General features: G+C 44.1%; 1 protein-coding gene across 1 annotated transcript in view; it reads right to left on the bottom strand.

The window, feature by feature from the left end:
* The window catches only part of adam19b (ADAM metallopeptidase domain 19b), a 154,298-nt gene that overhangs the window by 9,595 nt on the left and 125,921 nt on the right, over window positions 1-18,782 (bottom strand). The window contains exons 16-21 of the mRNA XM_078550528.1: window positions 18,125-18,329; window positions 14,219-14,296; window positions 12,698-12,806; window positions 7,221-7,368; window positions 6,382-6,457; window positions 3,702-3,962 (exon numbers count right to left, since the gene is read on the bottom strand). Coding sequence (XP_078406654.1) covers window positions 3,702-3,962; window positions 6,382-6,457; window positions 7,221-7,368; window positions 12,698-12,806; window positions 14,219-14,296; window positions 18,125-18,329 — 877 coding nt within the window. The remainder of the gene's footprint in view (window positions 1-3,701; window positions 3,963-6,381; window positions 6,458-7,220; window positions 7,369-12,697; window positions 12,807-14,218; window positions 14,297-18,124; window positions 18,330-18,782) is intronic.

Genomic DNA, 18,782 nt, shown 5'->3' with positions numbered 1-18,782 from the left:
TTAATGTGGCACCTTCAAATGCCTTCTGGAAATCTAAGTACAGTACACCCACTGGTTCCCCTTTGTCCACAGCACATGAGTTCTTTAATAGTAACTTCTAACATTTTCCCTACGACAGATGTTAAGTTAACTGGCCTGTAGTTTCCTGCTTTCCTCCCTCCCTTTTTGAATAAAGGAATTATGTTTGTTATTTTCCAAATAATCTAATGGAATCTTCCCTAAATCTAGGGAATTTTGGAAAATTAAAACCAACACGTCAACTATCTCACTAGCTATTTCTTTTATGACCCTAGGATGAAGTCCATTAGGGCCCAGGGACTTACTCAGTCCAACTTCCCTGGTGATTGTAGTTTTCTTGAGTTCCTCCCTCCCTTCCATTTCCTGATTTACAGCTGTTTCTGGGATGTTACTTGTGTCATCAACAGTGAAGACCGATGCAAAATACCGGTGCAACTCACCTGCCATCTCCTTATTTTCCATTATTACTTCCCCAGACTTACTTTCTACAGAACCAACTCTTTTCTTTTATAAATATCTATAGAAACCATTACCATTTGTTTTTCTATTTCTAGCTAGCTTTCTTTCGTACTCTCATTTTTTTCTCTTCATTAACCTTTTACTCATTCTTTGCTGTTCTTCATATTCTGTTCAATCTTCTGACCCACCACTCATCCTTGCGGAATTATATGCTTTTTCTTTAAGTCTGATGCTATCTTTAACTTTTTTAGTTAACCACGGGTGGTGGGTCCTCCCTTTGAAATTTTTCTTTCTTGCTGGAATGTATCTATTCTGTGTATCCTGAAATATCACCTAAATGTCTGCCACTGCATCTCTACTGACCTATCCCTTAACCTAATTTGCCAGCTCACTTTAGCTAGCTCTGCTTTCATGCCCTCATAACTGCCCTTATTTCAGTTTAAAATATTAGTCTTGGATCCACTCTTCTCTCCCTCACTGAATATAAAATTCAATCATGTGATCGCTGCTACCTAGGGGTGACTTCAGTATGAGGTAATTAATTAATCCTATCTCGTTTCACAATACCAGGTCTGGTATAGCCTGCTCTCTGGTTGGCTCCAGAACGTGCTGTTCTGAGAAACTATCCTGAAAGCATTCTATGAACTTCTCATCTAGGCTATCTTTGCCCATCTGATTTTAGACTAAAATCCCCCATGATTATCGCCATACCTTTCTGACAAGCTCCCATTATTTCTTCCCTTATACTCCGTCCTACCCTGTAGATACTGTTAGGGGGCCTGTACACCACTCCCACAAGTGACCTTTTGCCTTTATCATTTCTCATCTCTGCCCAAGCCGCTTCTACATCCTGGTTTTCTGAACTTAGGTCATCCCTCTCTATTTGCTATTACCATCATTAATTAACAGAGCCACCCCTCCATCTTTTCCCAGCTTCCTGTCCTTCCTAAATGTCGTGTTCCCTGTCACCACAGATGCCAGTCTTCAGCCAATTCCATTCACTCCTTGCGATATTAAGAAACAAGCTGAAGGCACTGGGTAGTGCAAAGGCTATGGGCCCCGACAATATTCCGCCAATAGTACTGAAGACATGTGCTCCAGAACTTGCTGCACCCTTAGCCAAGCTGTCCCAGTACAGCTACAACACTGGCATTTACCTGGCTATGTGGAAAATTGCCCAGGTATGTCCTGTACACAAAAAGCAGGGCAAATATAACCCAGCCAATTACTGCCCCGTCAGTCTACTCTCGATCATCAGCAAAGTAATGGAAGGGGTCATCAAAAGTGCTATCAAGCGGCACTTGCTTAGCAATAACCTGCTCACTGACGCCAGGGCTACTCAGCTCCTGACCTCATTATAGCCTTGGTTCAAACAAGGTGAGGGAGAGTGACTGCCCTTGACATCAAGGCCGTGTTTGACCGAGTGTGGCATCAAGGAGCCCTAGCAAAACTGAAGTCAATGGGAATCAGGAGGAAACCTCTGTACTGGTTGGAGTCATACCTAGCACAAAAGAAGATGGTTGTGGTTATTGGAAGTTAGTCATCTCAGCTCCAGGACATCACTGCAGGAGTTCCCCAGGGTAGTGTCCTCAGCCCAACCATCTTCAGCTGCTTCATCAATGACCTTCCTTCCATCATAACGTCAGAAATGGGGATGTTCGCTGATGATACACAATATTCAGCACCACTTGCGACTCCTCAGGTACTGAAGCAGTCCATTTCCAAATGCAGCAAGACCTGAACAATATCCAGGCTTGGGCTGATAAGTGGCAAGTAACATACACATCACACAAGTGTCAGGTAATGACCATCTCCAACAAGAAAGAATCCAACCATCGCCCCTTGATGTTCAATGGCATTACCATCACTGAATGCCCCACATTAATATCCTGGAGGTTACCATTGACCAGAAACTGAACTGGACTAGCCATATAAATACTGTGGCTACAAGAACAGGTCAGAGGCTAGGAATCCTATGTCGAGTAGCTCACATCCTGACTCCCCAAAGCCTGTCCACCATCTACAAGGCACAAGTCAGGAGTGTGATGAAATACTCCCCTCTTGCCTGGATGAGTGCAGCTCCTACAACACTCAAGAAGCTTGACACCATCCAGGACAAAGCAGCCTGCTTGATTGGCACCATATCCACAAACATTCATTCCCTCCAGCACCGATACACAGTAGCAGCAGTGTGTACCATCTACAGGATGCACTGCAGAAACTCACCAAGGCTCCTTTGGACAGCACCTTCTAAACCCACAACCACTACCATCTAGAAGGACAAGGGCAGATGGATCGGAACACCACCACCTGGAAGTTCCCCTCCAAGTCACTCACCATCTTGACTTGGAAATATATTGCTGTTCCTTCATTGTCACTGGGTCAAAATCCTGGAACTCCCTTCCTAACACCACATGGACTGCAGCGGTTCAAGAATGCAGCTCACCACCACCTTTCAAGGGTAGCTAGGGATGGACAATAAATGCTGGCCCAGTCAGCGATGCCCACATCCCGTGAATGAATAAAAAATATATATATATTCAGGTCCAAATCTATGTCATCATGTCTCTGTAATGGCTATCAGATCATACTTATTTATTTCTATTTGAGCTCTCAGTTCATATGTTTTGTTTCGAATGCTTTCAAACCTGTCTGTTCTTTTTCAGGTACACATGTATTATATGTACCCATCTCTTTTGCTTTCAATTTCCAGTGCTTGCAAGTTTTTCTCATTTTATTTCAAGGCAGTAATTATTCTCATTGAGATATGTAAGAGGGAAGAAAATAAATAAATTAAGAACATACCAGGCAAAAACTATCTTAATTTATATTTGTGCAAGGTAATAAAGATATGCTGAGCTCATTAAAATTACACAAAAAATGAAAATACTGAATTAAGAACTGGTGTTGTGTAATGTCTCTGATATTTAGGTCCTGTATCCTTATTTTCATATTGGGAGAAATGGCACTGATGTGCTCAGCATGCACATGTTACAAGTCCCGACATGTCCTGGTCGCTCATACCAACATAGAAAAGATTAGGCACTTCCCTATCCTGTTACCCAAGCCCACTCTCGGCTGGGTTTGACACCATGTTTCAAATGATGTTGTCCAGGTTTTTCCAGAAGATTGCCCTTAACCTTCTCTAAGATGTAACCAGACACCAAAAGCCTCAATATTTCCCCTCTTGCTTCATATCTTAGGGTAAAGCTTTAGAAACGTACCTTTGAAGAACGAGGGAGTGGATCCGCTGGCAGGGGTCTGTTAGGAGGCATATGTTTTAAGGGTTTAACATTAGCATCTTTTAAAGATGCCGGAGACTGCGTCCGTAGTGCTGCAGGGCTGGACACTCTACTGTCCTGCTGACTACCATTGGCTGGAGAGGTAGGCCGAAAGATTGGTGGTACTAAGACAGAATGCTGAGAATTAAAAGAGTGAGGTGATCGTGGTTTTTGAGGCAATGCAGGACTCTGCTGCAGTCCAGTCTGAAAAAAAAAAGAATTAAATGTAATGTGAGATATTTATCTTTGTTGTTCTCCTCTCTACCCCCTTTTTCCTCTCTCCACATTCACCCGCCACCTCTGTGCTCTCCTGGTCTTGCAACCAGCAACAGAGCACTGAAGGTTCTGACTGGTGTTGGAGATCAGTCCAGTTCCTTCAGCACCAATTGCCCTTCAATACATTACCCAAGTGTTTATTCTCAATGTGCAAGTGAAAACAGTGAATTATAGGAATGGGGCGGCCAAGAGATGATGGAGGCAAGTTTGCAGTGCAGAGGGAGGTTATGATCGAGATATTAAATATCTCAGTTTTCATCAACAGGGCAGACTATGAGATTGTATTATCCCCAGAGGTGGGTGTAGAATAGTAATTGAAGGTTATAATTCAAGAAGAGTGGGGCCTAAAAAAAATGGGACTTAAATGTAAGGTACAAAGGAGCCGATGGCTTTAGGTTCAAAGGGGTGGAGGGAAGCTAGGGAAGAGATTGCGGAGACTCTGACTGTAGTTTTCCAACTTACTATGGAAATGAACATTGTGGACTGTAAAGTGATTAATCCTACTTCCCTCTTAAAAAAATAGGGATATGCTAGGAAATTATATGGAGTTAGATTTACACTTGTTATTGGTTTTCCCAGAGTCTATAATTTGGGATGTATTGATACTCTTTCGAGTTATCAACAGTCACAGATTGCAACTCTTTTCGAGTACAATCACAGTTCTTGGTTTCCGGGAGTGGGACATGAACCCACAACCCTCTGATTCAAAGGCGAGGGTGCTATGAACTGAGCCACAGCTGACACACTCGGGGAAAACAGGAGTTAATCAGGGCCAGTCAGCATGGATTTCCAAAGGGCAGGCCAAGCTTGATAAAACTTATCAAACTTTTAAGGAATTATGGAAATGTAACAGTTGTGGTTTAGCTGGATTTTCAACAGAGTATTTGATAAGAAACTTTTAGTGAAGTGACATATGGATTTAAGAGCACGATGGCCACATTGGTAGATAGATAATTAAAGGGCAGAAAGCAAAAGATAGAGATAAATGGACGTTTATTGGAAAAAGTATAGATGGAGAATTTATGTTTTTGCTGCTTTTATAAACATGAATGATCTGGACTTGGGGATAAAGGAATCAACATCAAAAATTGCTGATAACGTCAAATTGTGATGAGGATGTTGAAAAACCTACAGGAGGACAGAGACAAGCTGAGAGGATGGGTGGAAGCTGCAGTTTAATGTTACTGAAGTACAAATAGAGAAAAGGATTACATCTTGAAGGTAAGATTGTAAATGGAATAGAGAAGTAGAGACCTCGATGTACAACCACAAGTAGTTAAGGACATAAAATGGAATTGTTTGTTTTGTAATTATAGGTGTAGAATACAAAAAGGAGATAGCAATGTTGTGAAGGCTGGGGGACAATAGTTCCCTGGTGCATTCTCCATGGCAATGTCTCAATTAGAATCGACTTGCCAGCCAATCAGCACCCTTTTCTCATGCAGTATAAATTGTTGTTCCCTTTGAAGTTTGGCATTCTTGCATCTGTCCTGATGAGTGCAAGATGAAAAGCTTCGACAGCATGTCTCTTTCTTCAGCAGTACTCAATGTTTAGTTTTCTAGGCTCTTAGTTAGGCCACATTTGTATTTATGTGCACTGTTTTGGGTTTATAGGAAGGATAAAGGAAACAGATATTCATTGGGATGTTAGCAGGGAGAAGGGATTAGAATTATGATGAAGTTTTTCTTTTTAAAAGCACTGGATCTGAGAGGCCTGAATTGATAAGAGTCTTCAAAACTATAGAGGATTATGATAAGGTAAGTAATGATGGATTGTTTTCATTGATTGGTGAAATAGTAACAGCGCTAGTTCAAGATAATCAGAAAAAGAATTAAAGGCAAGTTTAGAAAAAGATTCGTCGCACAGGGGCTTTTAAGAATGAGGAATTATTGTTGAAGTAGCGATAATAACAATTTAAAGGGGAGTTGGATAGTTACTTGGAAAAGGGCACGGGGAGTGACTAGTTAGAGAAAATATTTATACACACTTAAACTTTCTCTGTACTGCAACATTCTAAGAGTGTACTCAAGGTATCACAGTTCAGCCTGATCCTCTTCCCAGAGTAATTCTCATTCGAGAACGGTTGACTATGAACAATAACCCCAGCTGATCTATTTTTTGACTGCCTGTCTGGCTGGAAAATTCTGACACCAAGTGCAGCGCACCCAGCCACTGCTCCAATCAACTCACTCCAGACCAGGAATTGGACGAGGGTCCTTCAGGTCTGAACAATCCAGTGTAGTACCTCACTATCAGGCATCTTTAACCATTGAGCCATTTGTAGAATTATGGCTCCTGCTCGATATTCTCTTTCCTTTAAATATTACCATTTTCTCTAAACCTTACCTTTGTATCTTTGTTTCTGATTTGGAAGGTCGGGTTTGAGTGGCCATTGTTAGTTTTCTGGTCCAAATTATTAGCGCTGAAAAAAGAAACAGCACAGCTCAAACTCTGCTTAACGTATTCTTAAATCTTCTCCAAACCTTGATTCTAATACAGTAAAAACAAGCAAAATTGTTTTTAGGCCATGGACTTGGTCAACATATTCAGGAGTGTCCTTGTCTCCCTATGTGAATATGGGTATGTGCATGTTTGTTTGTGAATGTGTCTGTGTGCGTGCATGTCTGTCTCAATGTAAGTCTTTCTTCTTCCTTGTTTCATGTTTGCATAATGGTCTTGTGTTTGTATGAGAATGTGTGTGTGCATGCGCGCGTGTGTGCACACACGTCTATATCTGTGAGTATGTATGTGTCTGTGTGCGTGCATGCAAATGCTTGTCAGTCTGTGAATATTAATGCTTCTATAAAGATGTTTATGTGTGTGTGTGTGAGAGAGAGAGAGAGAACATGAAAGAGAGAGAGAGAGAAAGAGAGAGAGTGAAAGATAAAGATAGAGAGAAAGAAAGAGAAAGAGAGAGAGACAGACAGAACGAGAGAGAGTACACCTGCCGCATTGTCAGCTGACAGCGGGTTTCACCAATGAAAAGTGTCCTCCACTGCTGAATCGCACGTGTTTCCCATGCACACCGCCAGCACTTTAAATGTTAAATGTAATCGCATGGGAAATAGGAAAAAGCAAGAGAGCTAAAGTGGCGCACAGTTCCAGTTCCGCATGCCATTGACAAAATACCGACCACAGATTCTCTCTGAAACTGTGAGATAAATTAAACATAAATCCCAAATTACCAGAACTGTTTATCATTGGGCCCTGGGTTCCTGATGTCCTTAGGACAGATGTTGTGTCTTCGTCGGTAACAGTAATACAGAATTACTCCAATGCCACACAGCAACAATGCAATTGGCACCATGATTCCTGCCACAATCAGGCTGTTATCTGCAAACACATAAGATTCTTTGTCAATTTATTCTCAATAAGATTTCTCAAATATGAATGTCACGTAGAATAAACTTAATCCGCTGATGCTATGACTGTAATGTTTGTACTCCACTGTTAAATAAAATAAAACTGAAGTGGGACAGCTGGGTGCCTCACTGGGTTTTGCACTGTAACTTCATCTCTGGGAATTGGTTCAAGTCCAGGCCAGCCAGCTTCTGCTGGATGCAAGGGCATAAAGAGTGTCAGCTGGGGTTCAGCACTCTCATCTCTGAGTCAGAAGGTTGGGGATGCATGTTGCACTCCAGGGACTTGAGCACATCATCTGGGTGGCACTGAGGGAGCACTGGAGATCTCAGCTTCCAGATGAAACATCAAATTGGAGGACTATCTGTCTGCTCAGGTGGATATAAAACATCCCATGACCCATTTGAAGAAGAGCAGGGGGTTTCTCTTTGGTGCCCTGGCCAATTGTTATATCTTGCTAAAAGGCAGATTAACTGGCCATTATCACTTTACTGTTTGTGGGAGCTTGCTGTTCATAAATCAGCTGCCACATTTCCCCACATTACAACAGTAACTACAAATCAAAGTATCCCCTTAGCTATAAAGTACTTAGGGGCGTCCTGACGTCCTGAAAGGCGCTATGTAAATGCAAGTTCTTTCTTTCTAAATTTCCACCTGTCCATGTTGTATCTGGCTGGCAGTATTAATGCTAAGTGCGAGCTCCCAAGGTGAAAGTGTCATCCATTTCAAAACACATTGAATTGAAGCTCAAAAGTTTAGCTTTAATGCCTGGTTACAAGCAAGTACTGGTACACTGGCAGTCAGTAACTTCAGATGTCATTTAGACAGTTTAATTACCGTGCTTCTGGCCTCCCAACTCAGGTAGTTGGTCACCTGTCTCCCGACAGCCATCCTTTCATATGCAAAGGTACTTTTTTTTTCTTTTTAGGTTTAAATTTAAAATCAAATTATTTGTCTATGTCTGCCCAGCTGACTCAGCAAAGACCAGGAATTGAACACGGCACTTGCTGCTCTGTGCAGCCCACTTGGAGGATCCATTCATCAATTTCACATGAGATAGCAGGACTGATTCCACCCCCTACTGTGTCAGCTTCAATTATGCGTTCACGTCTCTGGACTTGAACCCACAAATCTTTAACTTAGAGATGAGAATTTCAGAATTCCCTAGATTCGAGAAGGCTCTCCTAAAATTGGAGGATAGCAAACCCCTGCCCTCTCAGGTGGACACAAAAGATCCCATGGCAGTATTTTGAAGAAGAGCAGGGCTGTTATCCTGAGTATGCTGGACAATGTTTAACTTTTTAATCAACATCACAAAAACAGTTTACCTGGTTATTATCACATTGCTGTTTGTGGGGAGTTTGCTGTGCGCAAATTGGCTGCCGCATTTCCTACGTTACAACAGCGGCTAAAATTCACAAAAGTACTTCATTGGCTGTAAAACACTTTGGCACATCCTATGGCCACAAAAGGTGTTATTTGGCTGAAAGTCTTTCTTTTTACTTCTTTGTGGCATTTCAAGTAAGCAAAAGGTTCATTTATTTACTGCAGTGTTTCAAATGAATGTTCCTGACCTTGGGAAAACCAGCTCAATGCAAATCACAGGTTTGCAGAGCAGTTTGTCCATGTCGAGAGTTCTCTGGCATATCGGGAAGACCATGGAGCGTACAGTGCTCACTGGTAGGTTTGATCCAACCAGTGGACACGCCAAGGGGAATGGCCTGTATAATTACTGAAAGCGCGACTGACTCATTTTATTACTGGCACACTGCTTTTGAGGAGGGAGGCAGCACTTGCAGTTGTTCAATGTACTTGCAAGACATTTGGAATAAAGGAACAACTTAAAAAAATGTTATTTCACCTCTAGATGGCAGTGGTCCCACATTGCTATCACAAGACATCGTGAGCAGTACTTCACTGGCACACTAATTAAACTTTGTTGTCTTGCTCAAAACCCAGGCTGCACCATACGCAATACTGGCCCCGTTCATACTACAATACTTGTAACGACTCAAACTCAGTCAAGATCCAGGTAGATCCTGAGGTCAGTAGCATACAAATTTCTTTTCTTCGCCTCTGTATTCTTTAAGGCGCAACTCAGACACCTGGCTATGCAACATCAAAAGTGCAACAAACGTATCTCACAAACCTGACAGACTACCAGAAAAGCAATTTAATTCACTCATATGGACATACAAAATTGAAGGACCGAGTGAAAAGACTGGACCTGCCCTACACTATGATGGCTAGAAGAATTAGAGTAAACACAGCTTCCCTCATATTTCTCCCATCCAACACTGCCGCAACCGTGCAATTCCACTGGACAGATATAAAATCAGAGGGGAAAAAAAAACAGGACCATAAAGGGAAGAGGTACTCTGGAAAATTCCTCTCTGACCCCTCAAGTGATCGAATCCAGTCTAGGGGCTCACATGAGCTAAGTGTCCCTTGTTATTCTATACCAGTGGTCAGCAGCCGTTTTTCACCTGAAGAGCCTTTTAAAAGAAGTTGCCTCAAATAAAAATGATTTAGAATGCAAGATGAAAATTTGGCATTTCTGAACCAAGTAGTTGTCTAATTGCCAAGTGCTCCTGGTAGAAGGCATAATTTCCATAAATAATAAATAAAATACGTGCTGAATTTACAGATCCATGACCAGTGGATGTCTCAAAGCTCTGTACAGCTAATTAAATACTTTTTGAAGAGTAGTCACTGTTGTAATGCAGGAAACACGGCAGCCAATTTGTACACAGCAAACTCCCACAAAGAGCGATCTGATGATGACCAGATAATCTGTTCTTGTGATGTTGATTGAGGGATAAATATTAGTCAGGAAGCCAGTGATAACTCCCCTGCTCTTCTTTAAAATAGTGCCATGGGATCTTATACATCCACCCAAACAGGAAGATGGGTCCTCAGATTAACGTCTCAGCCAAAAGATGGCAACTCCAATGGCGCAGTGCTGCCTGAGGGCTGCACTGGAGTGTCAGCTTTGATTTTTATGCTCAAGCCTTGGGCCGGGAATCCTCCATCCTGGAGTCTAGGTTTGGTGGCGGAAGTGGTGGTTGGAGTGATTTCCACTGGGGGCGGAACAGCTGACCACACGCAATCTTGCGCTGGTCAGTTCATTACCTGTGCACCCGTGAGGAGCATGGTGAATCTTGTGGTGAGGATGGGCAGGAAGTCGCCATCTTCACATTATTTTATAGGGTTGAAAGTCGGGGTGCCATGTTTGAAGGGCACCTTGACAGCCTGCACTATCCCTTCTACTTTTACCCAGCCACTGCTCCACCCTTCCCCACAAGCCCCTCCTTGGTCATCCTCCATGCAACTTGCACTGCCATCATCCAGTCTCAAGCATAGGTTGACATCTGCAGACACTCCCCAAAGAGGACAATGCAGCATCAACTCACTGGTAATCATGGAAGATGCCTGCCCCGCCAGGCGCACGCAACTTATATGCCAACGTAAAAGTGAACATTCCAATTTTTCTCTGGTGGAGAATTTAATTTGGAGGAGGAACTTAATTCCAGCGAGCTGACCTTTTAATGAGCATGCATGACATGCTAACATATGCAAAAAGGCTTTCTGACATTGTTCGTCAGGAAAGTTCATCCCACAATCAGGAAAGTGATTTTTGGCCTCATGCCAAATTAAGTTCGACAGCCCACCAAGACCGGGAGATTGCACCCTCCAGAGTGGGACGTGAACCAAGCACCTTGTGACTCAGAATCGAGAGCATTACCAACTGAGCCACAGCAACAGTAAACAAAATAAAACAAATAACCGGTTAATGTGTGGGGTTTTTTGGCCATCTTGGTTGAGGAAGGAATGCTGCCCAAGGTACAAGACAACTCTTTGCTCTCTTTTGATTGGGATTTTGAACCTGAACATATGGAACAAGCAGAGGAGGCTTTATCCTTGCATCTCATTCAAGGAATGGCAACCTCATCAAGCAACACTCCCACAGTCCTGTACTGAGATCTCAGCCTGGATTATGTGCTCACATTCTGGGACGGGACTCACAGCCTTGTGACCCAGAGGCAGGACTGTGACCAACGAAGCCAAGCTGACCTCTAAAACTGGCTCAGTAGAATGCACAAAACCTGGACTGTGAAAGAAGTGAGCCTGATACCAGGTTTTCTTGTGTTCTTAAATGGTCAACTGGACTCAAAGCATTCAATCCAGAAATTGGCATCATTCATTTTAAAGGAACATAGGAACAGGATTAGGCCATTCAGACCCTTGACTCTATTCAAACCTGAAATTAGATGACTGCTGATCTGTATCATAACTCCATCTACCCACCTTGGTTCTGTAACCTAAATAAACTTGCCAACAAAAGGTTATCAATCTCAATTTTGAAATTTTCAGTTGACCCTCAACCTCAACAGCTTTTTCGTTCCTTTTGTGTGAAGAAATGTTCCTTGACATTACTCCCGAATGGCCGAGCTGTAATTTTAAAGATTATGCCCCCTTGTTCTGGGCTTCCCCCACCAGAGGAAATAGTTTCTCTTTACCTACCCTATCGAATCCTTTAATGATCTTAAACATCTTGATTAGATCACCCCTTAATTTTAAACCTATAATCAACCAGTCCTCATAATTTAAACATAGTACAGTTTTGGTCTCCTTATTTAAGGAGGGATATATTTGCATTGGAGGCAGTTCAGAGAAGATTCTTTAAGCTGATTCATGGGATGAAGGGGTTGTCTTATGAGGAAAGGTTGATCAGGTTCGGCCTGTACTCATTGGAGTTCAGAAGAATGAGAGGTGATTTTATTGATACATAAGCGATTGAGGGAGGGGCGGGGGCTTGATAGGGTAAATGCTGAGAGGGTGTTTCCCCTTGTTGGGGAATCTTGAACTGGGGGCACAGTTTAAAAATAAGAGGTTTTCCATTTAAGATGAAGATGAGGAGGAACTTCTTCTTTGGAGTTCTCTGTGAGATTAGTGGGGGCTGGGTCATTGAATATATTCAAGGCTGAGTTAGACAGAAATTTAATCTTCAAGGAAGTCAAGGGTAAGGGGGTGGGAGGTGGGGGGGGTGCAGGCATGAAAGTGGAGTTAAGGCCACAATCAGATCAGCCATGATCTGACAGACTGTTGGAGCAAATAGCCTTCTCCTGCTCATTTTCCTTATGTTTGTATGTTTAAACCTTTCTATACTGGTATTGTTCTGGTGAATCAGCCCTGGTTATTCCAAGGCCTTATATCCTTCCTGGGCATAGTGCCCAGACTGAATACAGTGAGGCCTCACTCCATGCAGCATGGCGACAGAAAGCACTCATTGCCCACTTACAGTTGGGTGCTCCAATTCCACCATCCATGCTGCCACCATGCCCTGGCTTGTTACAGAATGGTGGCGCCCAGCCAGGCTCGCAGTGACAGTTATAGTTGTTGTTACAAACCTAGGCCAAAGGAAAAAAGACTATCAATAAACACAATAATTTATACAAGATTCCTTGGTCAAAATAACTCCATCAGCCAAACTGGCAATCCCATGCTCATTCAAACTTCTTGTGCTCATTGACAAATCCCTCCTGAACCTTTCTCAGTCCTAGTCCTGTAACCTCTCCATGATCTCCACTCTAGCCCAGTGCCTCTGGTCTTCTGAGTCTAGAAGGCTTTGAAGGTAGAGAGAATTGTTAAGATGGAGAGGTTTAGAGAGAGTGCAAGCCGATGAGGCTTTACTACTAATGGAGGAGTTGAGGGATCTTTGAGACATATGAGTCTAGATATCATATCTCTTTGACTAGATTCACCTCATTAACTTGCTGCTAATTCCTATTTGGTGTTCATTACCTTTTCCCTCTTCTGTTCTCTTTAGACCCTTACTTGATTCTTGCTCAGTTTGAAGCTGTAGCAACCAGATCTGCATTAACAATCCAAATCTAATGCCCTGCTGACACTATGGGCAGAACCTTCGAGTCGGTGAGTGGGGGTGGGCCCCGCTCGCCGATGCGTAAATTGACGTGGGGTGACGTCGGGCATGAGTCTCAGCCTCACCGCGTGTCATCTAGATCCTCAGTTCAGCAGGCGTGCAGCGGAGTCGGCTGCACACCCACCGACCTGTCAAAGGCCTTTTAAGGCCATTTAGATTCCAATTAAGATAATTAACGGAGCTGCCCGTTCAACTTCAAGGTTGGCGGGCAGGCGATGAGCCCAGGCGTCCTTCGCATTTTTCATGAAATCTCATCCACGGGTGGGATGAGGTTTCATGAAGGTTTTATAAATTAAATAATTTTTTAAATTAAAGTTCACTGACATGTCCCAGCTCATGTGACACTGTCACATGAGGGGACATGCCTTAAAAATTACTTTTTTCTTTATTAAAATTTTTAAAAATCAAAATAATCGCCCTGAGACAGCCCTGTGCCTCAGGGAGATACCTGCACTCTTTTGAGTGCATGCGCAAAAAAAAGCAGGCCCCCAACTCAGCCTACTCCCCCCCACCTGCACAGGGAGTGCACAGCAATTCCGGGTGTGTGTCACGCTGGACGGGCCTTAATTGGCCCGCCCATATAAAATGGCGGCACACAGCCGATCGCGGACGATGATCAGCTGCACGCTCGCCTGTGCCAGCTCCCATCCAACTCCCCCGACGGGGAGAAGATTCTCCCCCATGTAAATATAAACATTCAAGATTAAATAGGTACATTTAATAGGTACACGAAGGAAAGCAGGACAAACGAATATGGGAACAGGGTGGGTAAATGTGATTCAACCCATTTGCTCGCATAGACTGGTCAGCTCCAGGTTCTTGTTTCCATAGTGCAAAGTTACATGTGAAAACAATGACTAAGAGAAGTTAGACTCCTACCCCATGGTTGTGGCATTTTGTGGTACATTCATCTGCTGCCAAGAAAGAAGCATTCTGACATTGTCCTTCAAAGCATATCTGTGAAAACAAAGGAACCTTTCATAACACCAAAGAAGCTGGACACTGTTCAGGACAAAGCAGCCCGCTTGATTGGCACCACATCCACAAACATTCACTCTCTCCACCACTGACGCACAGCAGCAGCAGTGTGTGCCATCTACAAGATGCACTGCAGGAATTCACCAAGGCTCCTTAGACAGCAGCTTCCAAACCCACGACTACTACCAGCTAGAAGGACAAGGCCAGCAGATAGATGGAAACGCCACCACCTGGAAGTTCCCCTCCAAGTCACTCACCATCATGACTTGGAAATATATCGCTGTTCCTTCACTGTCGCAGGGTCAAAATCCTGGAACTCCCTCCCTAACGGCACTGTGGGTGTACCTACACCACATGGACTGCAGTGGTTCAAGAAGACAGCTCACCACCACCTTCTCAAGGGCAACTAGGGATGGGCAATAAATGCTGGCCCAGCCAGCGAGGCCCACATCCTGTGAATGAATAAAACAAAAAAAAACAGGAAAAGGCCATTAGGCCTGACATCAATTAATGGGGTAAAAATCCTGCAACTCCCTCCCTAATAGCATCTTGGGAGTACATACGCCACATGGACTGCAGCAGTTCAAGAAGAAGGTTCACAATCAACTTCTCAAGGGCAAGTAGGATTGGGCAACAAATGTCAGCCTTGCCAGCATGCCCACACCCCAGAATGATTTTTTTTTAAGAAAAAGGCTCACCATAGCCCTCAGTTCTTTCTCTTTCCGGAAAGGTATCTGATCGCCTACGGCCGGGATTTTCCAGTCCCGCCAGCGGCGGGCATCATCGTGGGCAGGACGGGAAACTTTGGAGAGCAGTCAATAGCCAACTGCCTTTAGACTTCTCTCCAAATTTTCCCATCCTGCCCGCGATAATGCCCGCCACAGTCAGGACCAGAACATTCCGCCATGAATTCCCATTTATATTACTTTAATACTGATAGCCAGTTAACCAGAGAGCCCTTGGCCACAGGGCTCATTCAAAGCTGGGGCTAGATTTTACAGGGCGGGCAGACTGCTCGCAACCCCCACCCGGAAAGAAAGTTGGCCGGCAGCTGACGCGCCTGAAAGAAGCCTGCCCCGCAGCCATAATGTGCTGTCGGCGGCTTAAACAGGCCGAGAGTGAAACTTCCACCCCCCTCAGCAGGATGCGGTCCTGCCCTCGAAAGCTGCCAATCGATGGGCGCTGCCGGGACTGCAAGCAGTTCCACAAAGAGATGTTGGGCGCCGGAGTCAGGTACGTTGGGCCTTTTAGGTGCGGAGAGATTGGGCAGCCTGCGGGGGGGGATACGGGACAAGGGGTGCTGAGCTTTGGAAAGCAGGAAGGTAGGAATGAAGCAGGGATAACATCTTGAGATGGGGGGCCCCTGATGCATACAGCCCAAATGATATGCATCCCTCCACCACTTCTTTCCTGCCTTTTCTCAACTTGGGCTCAAAAAACAGGCTGCCCCCACTCCTGCCCACACCAACCATATTATGCTATGGGTAGTGTATAATCCCAGTCAACTGGCTTGGTAACAAGCCCAAGTGACTGTTAATGATTTATTTAAAAATGGCAGGTGGGCTGCCGATCTCAGCTCCTGCCACCTAGTGTATTATGAGGGACAGCTCAGGGCAGGCATGAAGGTGATGGGCTTTCCACCCCTTGTATTTTTTGTGAAGAACACCTAAGAGACTTGGGTATTGCTGAAAAAAGAGACATTTCTAAGCTTTTAGTCTTGCACTCATCAGGACACCTTGCAAGAATACCAATATATGGGGGAAAGAACAATTTATACGCTATGTGAAGAGAGTGCTGATTGGTTGGCAAGTGGCATTGCCATGGAGAATGCACCAGTGACAGTGACTGACAGTTAACTGCCAAACATTGTTTGAAATTTAGAGCAGGCAGCTTGACTCTGATTGGTCAAGGCATTGCCCTGAGGAATGAGTCAGCGAATGGCTGTCACTTATTTTGTTTAGCTGAAACAAGCGCAATGTGTGTACATGTTCTTTCTGTCTGCAAAGAACAGGGCCCGTGTATTAATATATGTAGCTTCCAGTACAGGCAAATGTGCCACACTGCGAGCCCAGCTGACAATCTTAAATTGGTTGTCAGTATAATTCTTAGCACACTGAGGATTGTTTAGCAAATGTTGTCCAATCACTGAATCACATCTAATGTTGGACACTGTATTTTGAGTTTTGCAAGCACAGGCTGGTTGGATACGGTCTGCCTGCTGCGAACAGTGGCTGGGACGTGCTGTTTGATATGATCCGCCAGTCTTTGGGATGTATGGCCTACATACCCAGCATCACACTGGCACTGAAATTCATATACCATCTTACTCATTTGTGTGATAGGCAGAACATCTTTTTGGCTTGAGGGCAGCATCCTGTCAGTGGCGAATACCACTCGTGTTGCTGCTGCTTAGTAGCAGCGTGAAACAGCTAGCTTCACCTGTTGCTGAAATTTTTGAGATACCTTGTCGTTCCAGGGTAATCTGAGGTAGACAGGGCACTTCTCAGGGCCGACAGTGACGGCCTTAGGTCCGCTCATGAGTTTGCGTGATATACAGCGTGAAATGATCTGATCAGGGTAGCCATTATCCTGCAGCATGCCTTTGATGCGCCCTATTCCAGCATCATGCCTGCACGGTGAGCAAATGGCTCAGGCCCTATTTACGAGGTTGCCGATAAGACCAATCTTATAATGCATGGAACTGTAAGAATCCGAATACGTTTGTTGACCAGTAAAAGTAGGTTTGCAATAGACCATGGTAGAGAAACCCCAGCAGATTTCTCAACTAGTACGTCCAGGAAGGGGAGTTCATTTGACTGCTCCATTTCAAAGGTGAATCTGAGCGCAGGATGGAGCCCATTAAGACATTTAAGGAAATTGTTACATGCAGCTGTGGATTTAAATATAGCAAACGTATCATCCACATATCGGAAATAAGTAAGGGATAAAAGGTTAGGCGTCATTCTATCAAAGACACATTTCTCATGGAAACCAGAAACTCCTAAATTACGGGTTCCCTTCTTTCAGAGGGATCCCAAAGTATGAGCAGAGAGCAGTGACAGCATGAAGCACGAAATGGGGGAGAGACAAATAGGGAGGGTAGTGGGAGAGAGACAAATAGAGAGGGGAGTGAGAGAGAGATAAATAGAGAGGGGAGTGGGAGAGAGACAAATAGAGAGGGGAGTGGGAGAGAGACAAATAGAGAGGGGAGTGAGAGAGAGAGACAAATAGAGAGCGGAATGGGAGAGAGACAAATAGAGGGGGGAGTGGGAGAGAGACAAATAGAGAGGGGAGTGGGAGAAAGACAAATAGAGAGGGGAGTGGGAGAGAGACAAATAGAGAGGGGAGTGGGAGACAAATTGCAAAAGTGAGTGGGGGAGAATGGAGAGGAGAGTGGAAGAGAAATGGTACATGTGCTAAAACTAGGGAGAAACAGAAGAGAGAGAGATTACAGAGAGAGTGTGCATCTCTGGAAGTACAGGGGTGAAAGGATGAAAGGCACCCAGAATGAGAAGTACCATCAAAAATAAGTAAGTGAACAGGTCATGGAGCACACAACCATATCCAAATACTGCAAGGCACTGAGTGCTGATGGCACAACTTGCTGTGCCCCACACATGTCCACCAGCTGGCTGGTAACTTGACAGAGCATATAGTATCCACCTTATTTATGGTCACACAAAAGGTGGACAATTCACTTACCAAGACCTCAGGCAAAATGTCTGTGATCTAAATCTGTTTTAGCCCACAGGCACGCCTGCATCCCACTTGTCAACTTCGCGTTTTTAGCAAACCAGAGGAACTCACGTGCTTCTCAGTACATTTTGTTCCAGTCATGACCAGTCCTGGGTCCAGAATTTCCCCTTCCAGTTCTGGCGTCGTGTACACATGGGTTCCCCTGCACTGCACATTCCTCCCATCCAAGATTATTGTCGTGTCAATGGCAACAGCGTTTGCATCAAGGGGCTTTTCAGCTCCACTCTGACATTGTATTTTCCCACACTTGGCATTCCTTTTATGACAAAAAAAAACATCTTAATAAGTTAGAAGATCTGAGAGCAGTGGCACCAATTATTTCTCTGCGGCTGCTAAAGGATGCACCATGCCAAAGATTCAACTTCACTCTTTTAGAGCATGAGTTATACAGGAAAATAAAACACTTCTAAAAAAGTTGTTTAATTAATAATGTTAAAATATAATCTCTAGGTGGAAATTTTAGGCTAGATTCCACTGTCTGTCTGCCACCCTCTTTCAATTCACTGCTGCTATCTCCTTTGTTCCCTCTCCTTCAACCACTCTCACGCTTTCCCCAATTTATTTCTCCATCTTCCATCACATGCTCTCTATTTATTTCTTCCCCCCTTTTATTGGCGCCGTAACAGACATTTGCTCCTGCTCTCCTCTCCCACTGCCATTGTCTCTCTATTTCTTCTCCTTCCCTCTCCCTCTTGCTGCATTCTCACTT

Source organism: Cetorhinus maximus, chromosome 10 (assembly GCF_964194155.1).
Source record: "Cetorhinus maximus chromosome 10, sCetMax3.hap1.1, whole genome shotgun sequence".
In the NCBI taxonomy this organism is placed as follows: Eukaryota; Metazoa; Chordata; class Chondrichthyes; order Lamniformes; family Cetorhinidae; genus Cetorhinus; species Cetorhinus maximus.
The sequence above is the reverse complement of the archived record's forward strand: the minus strand, read 5'-3'. Positions and strand labels throughout refer to the sequence as shown.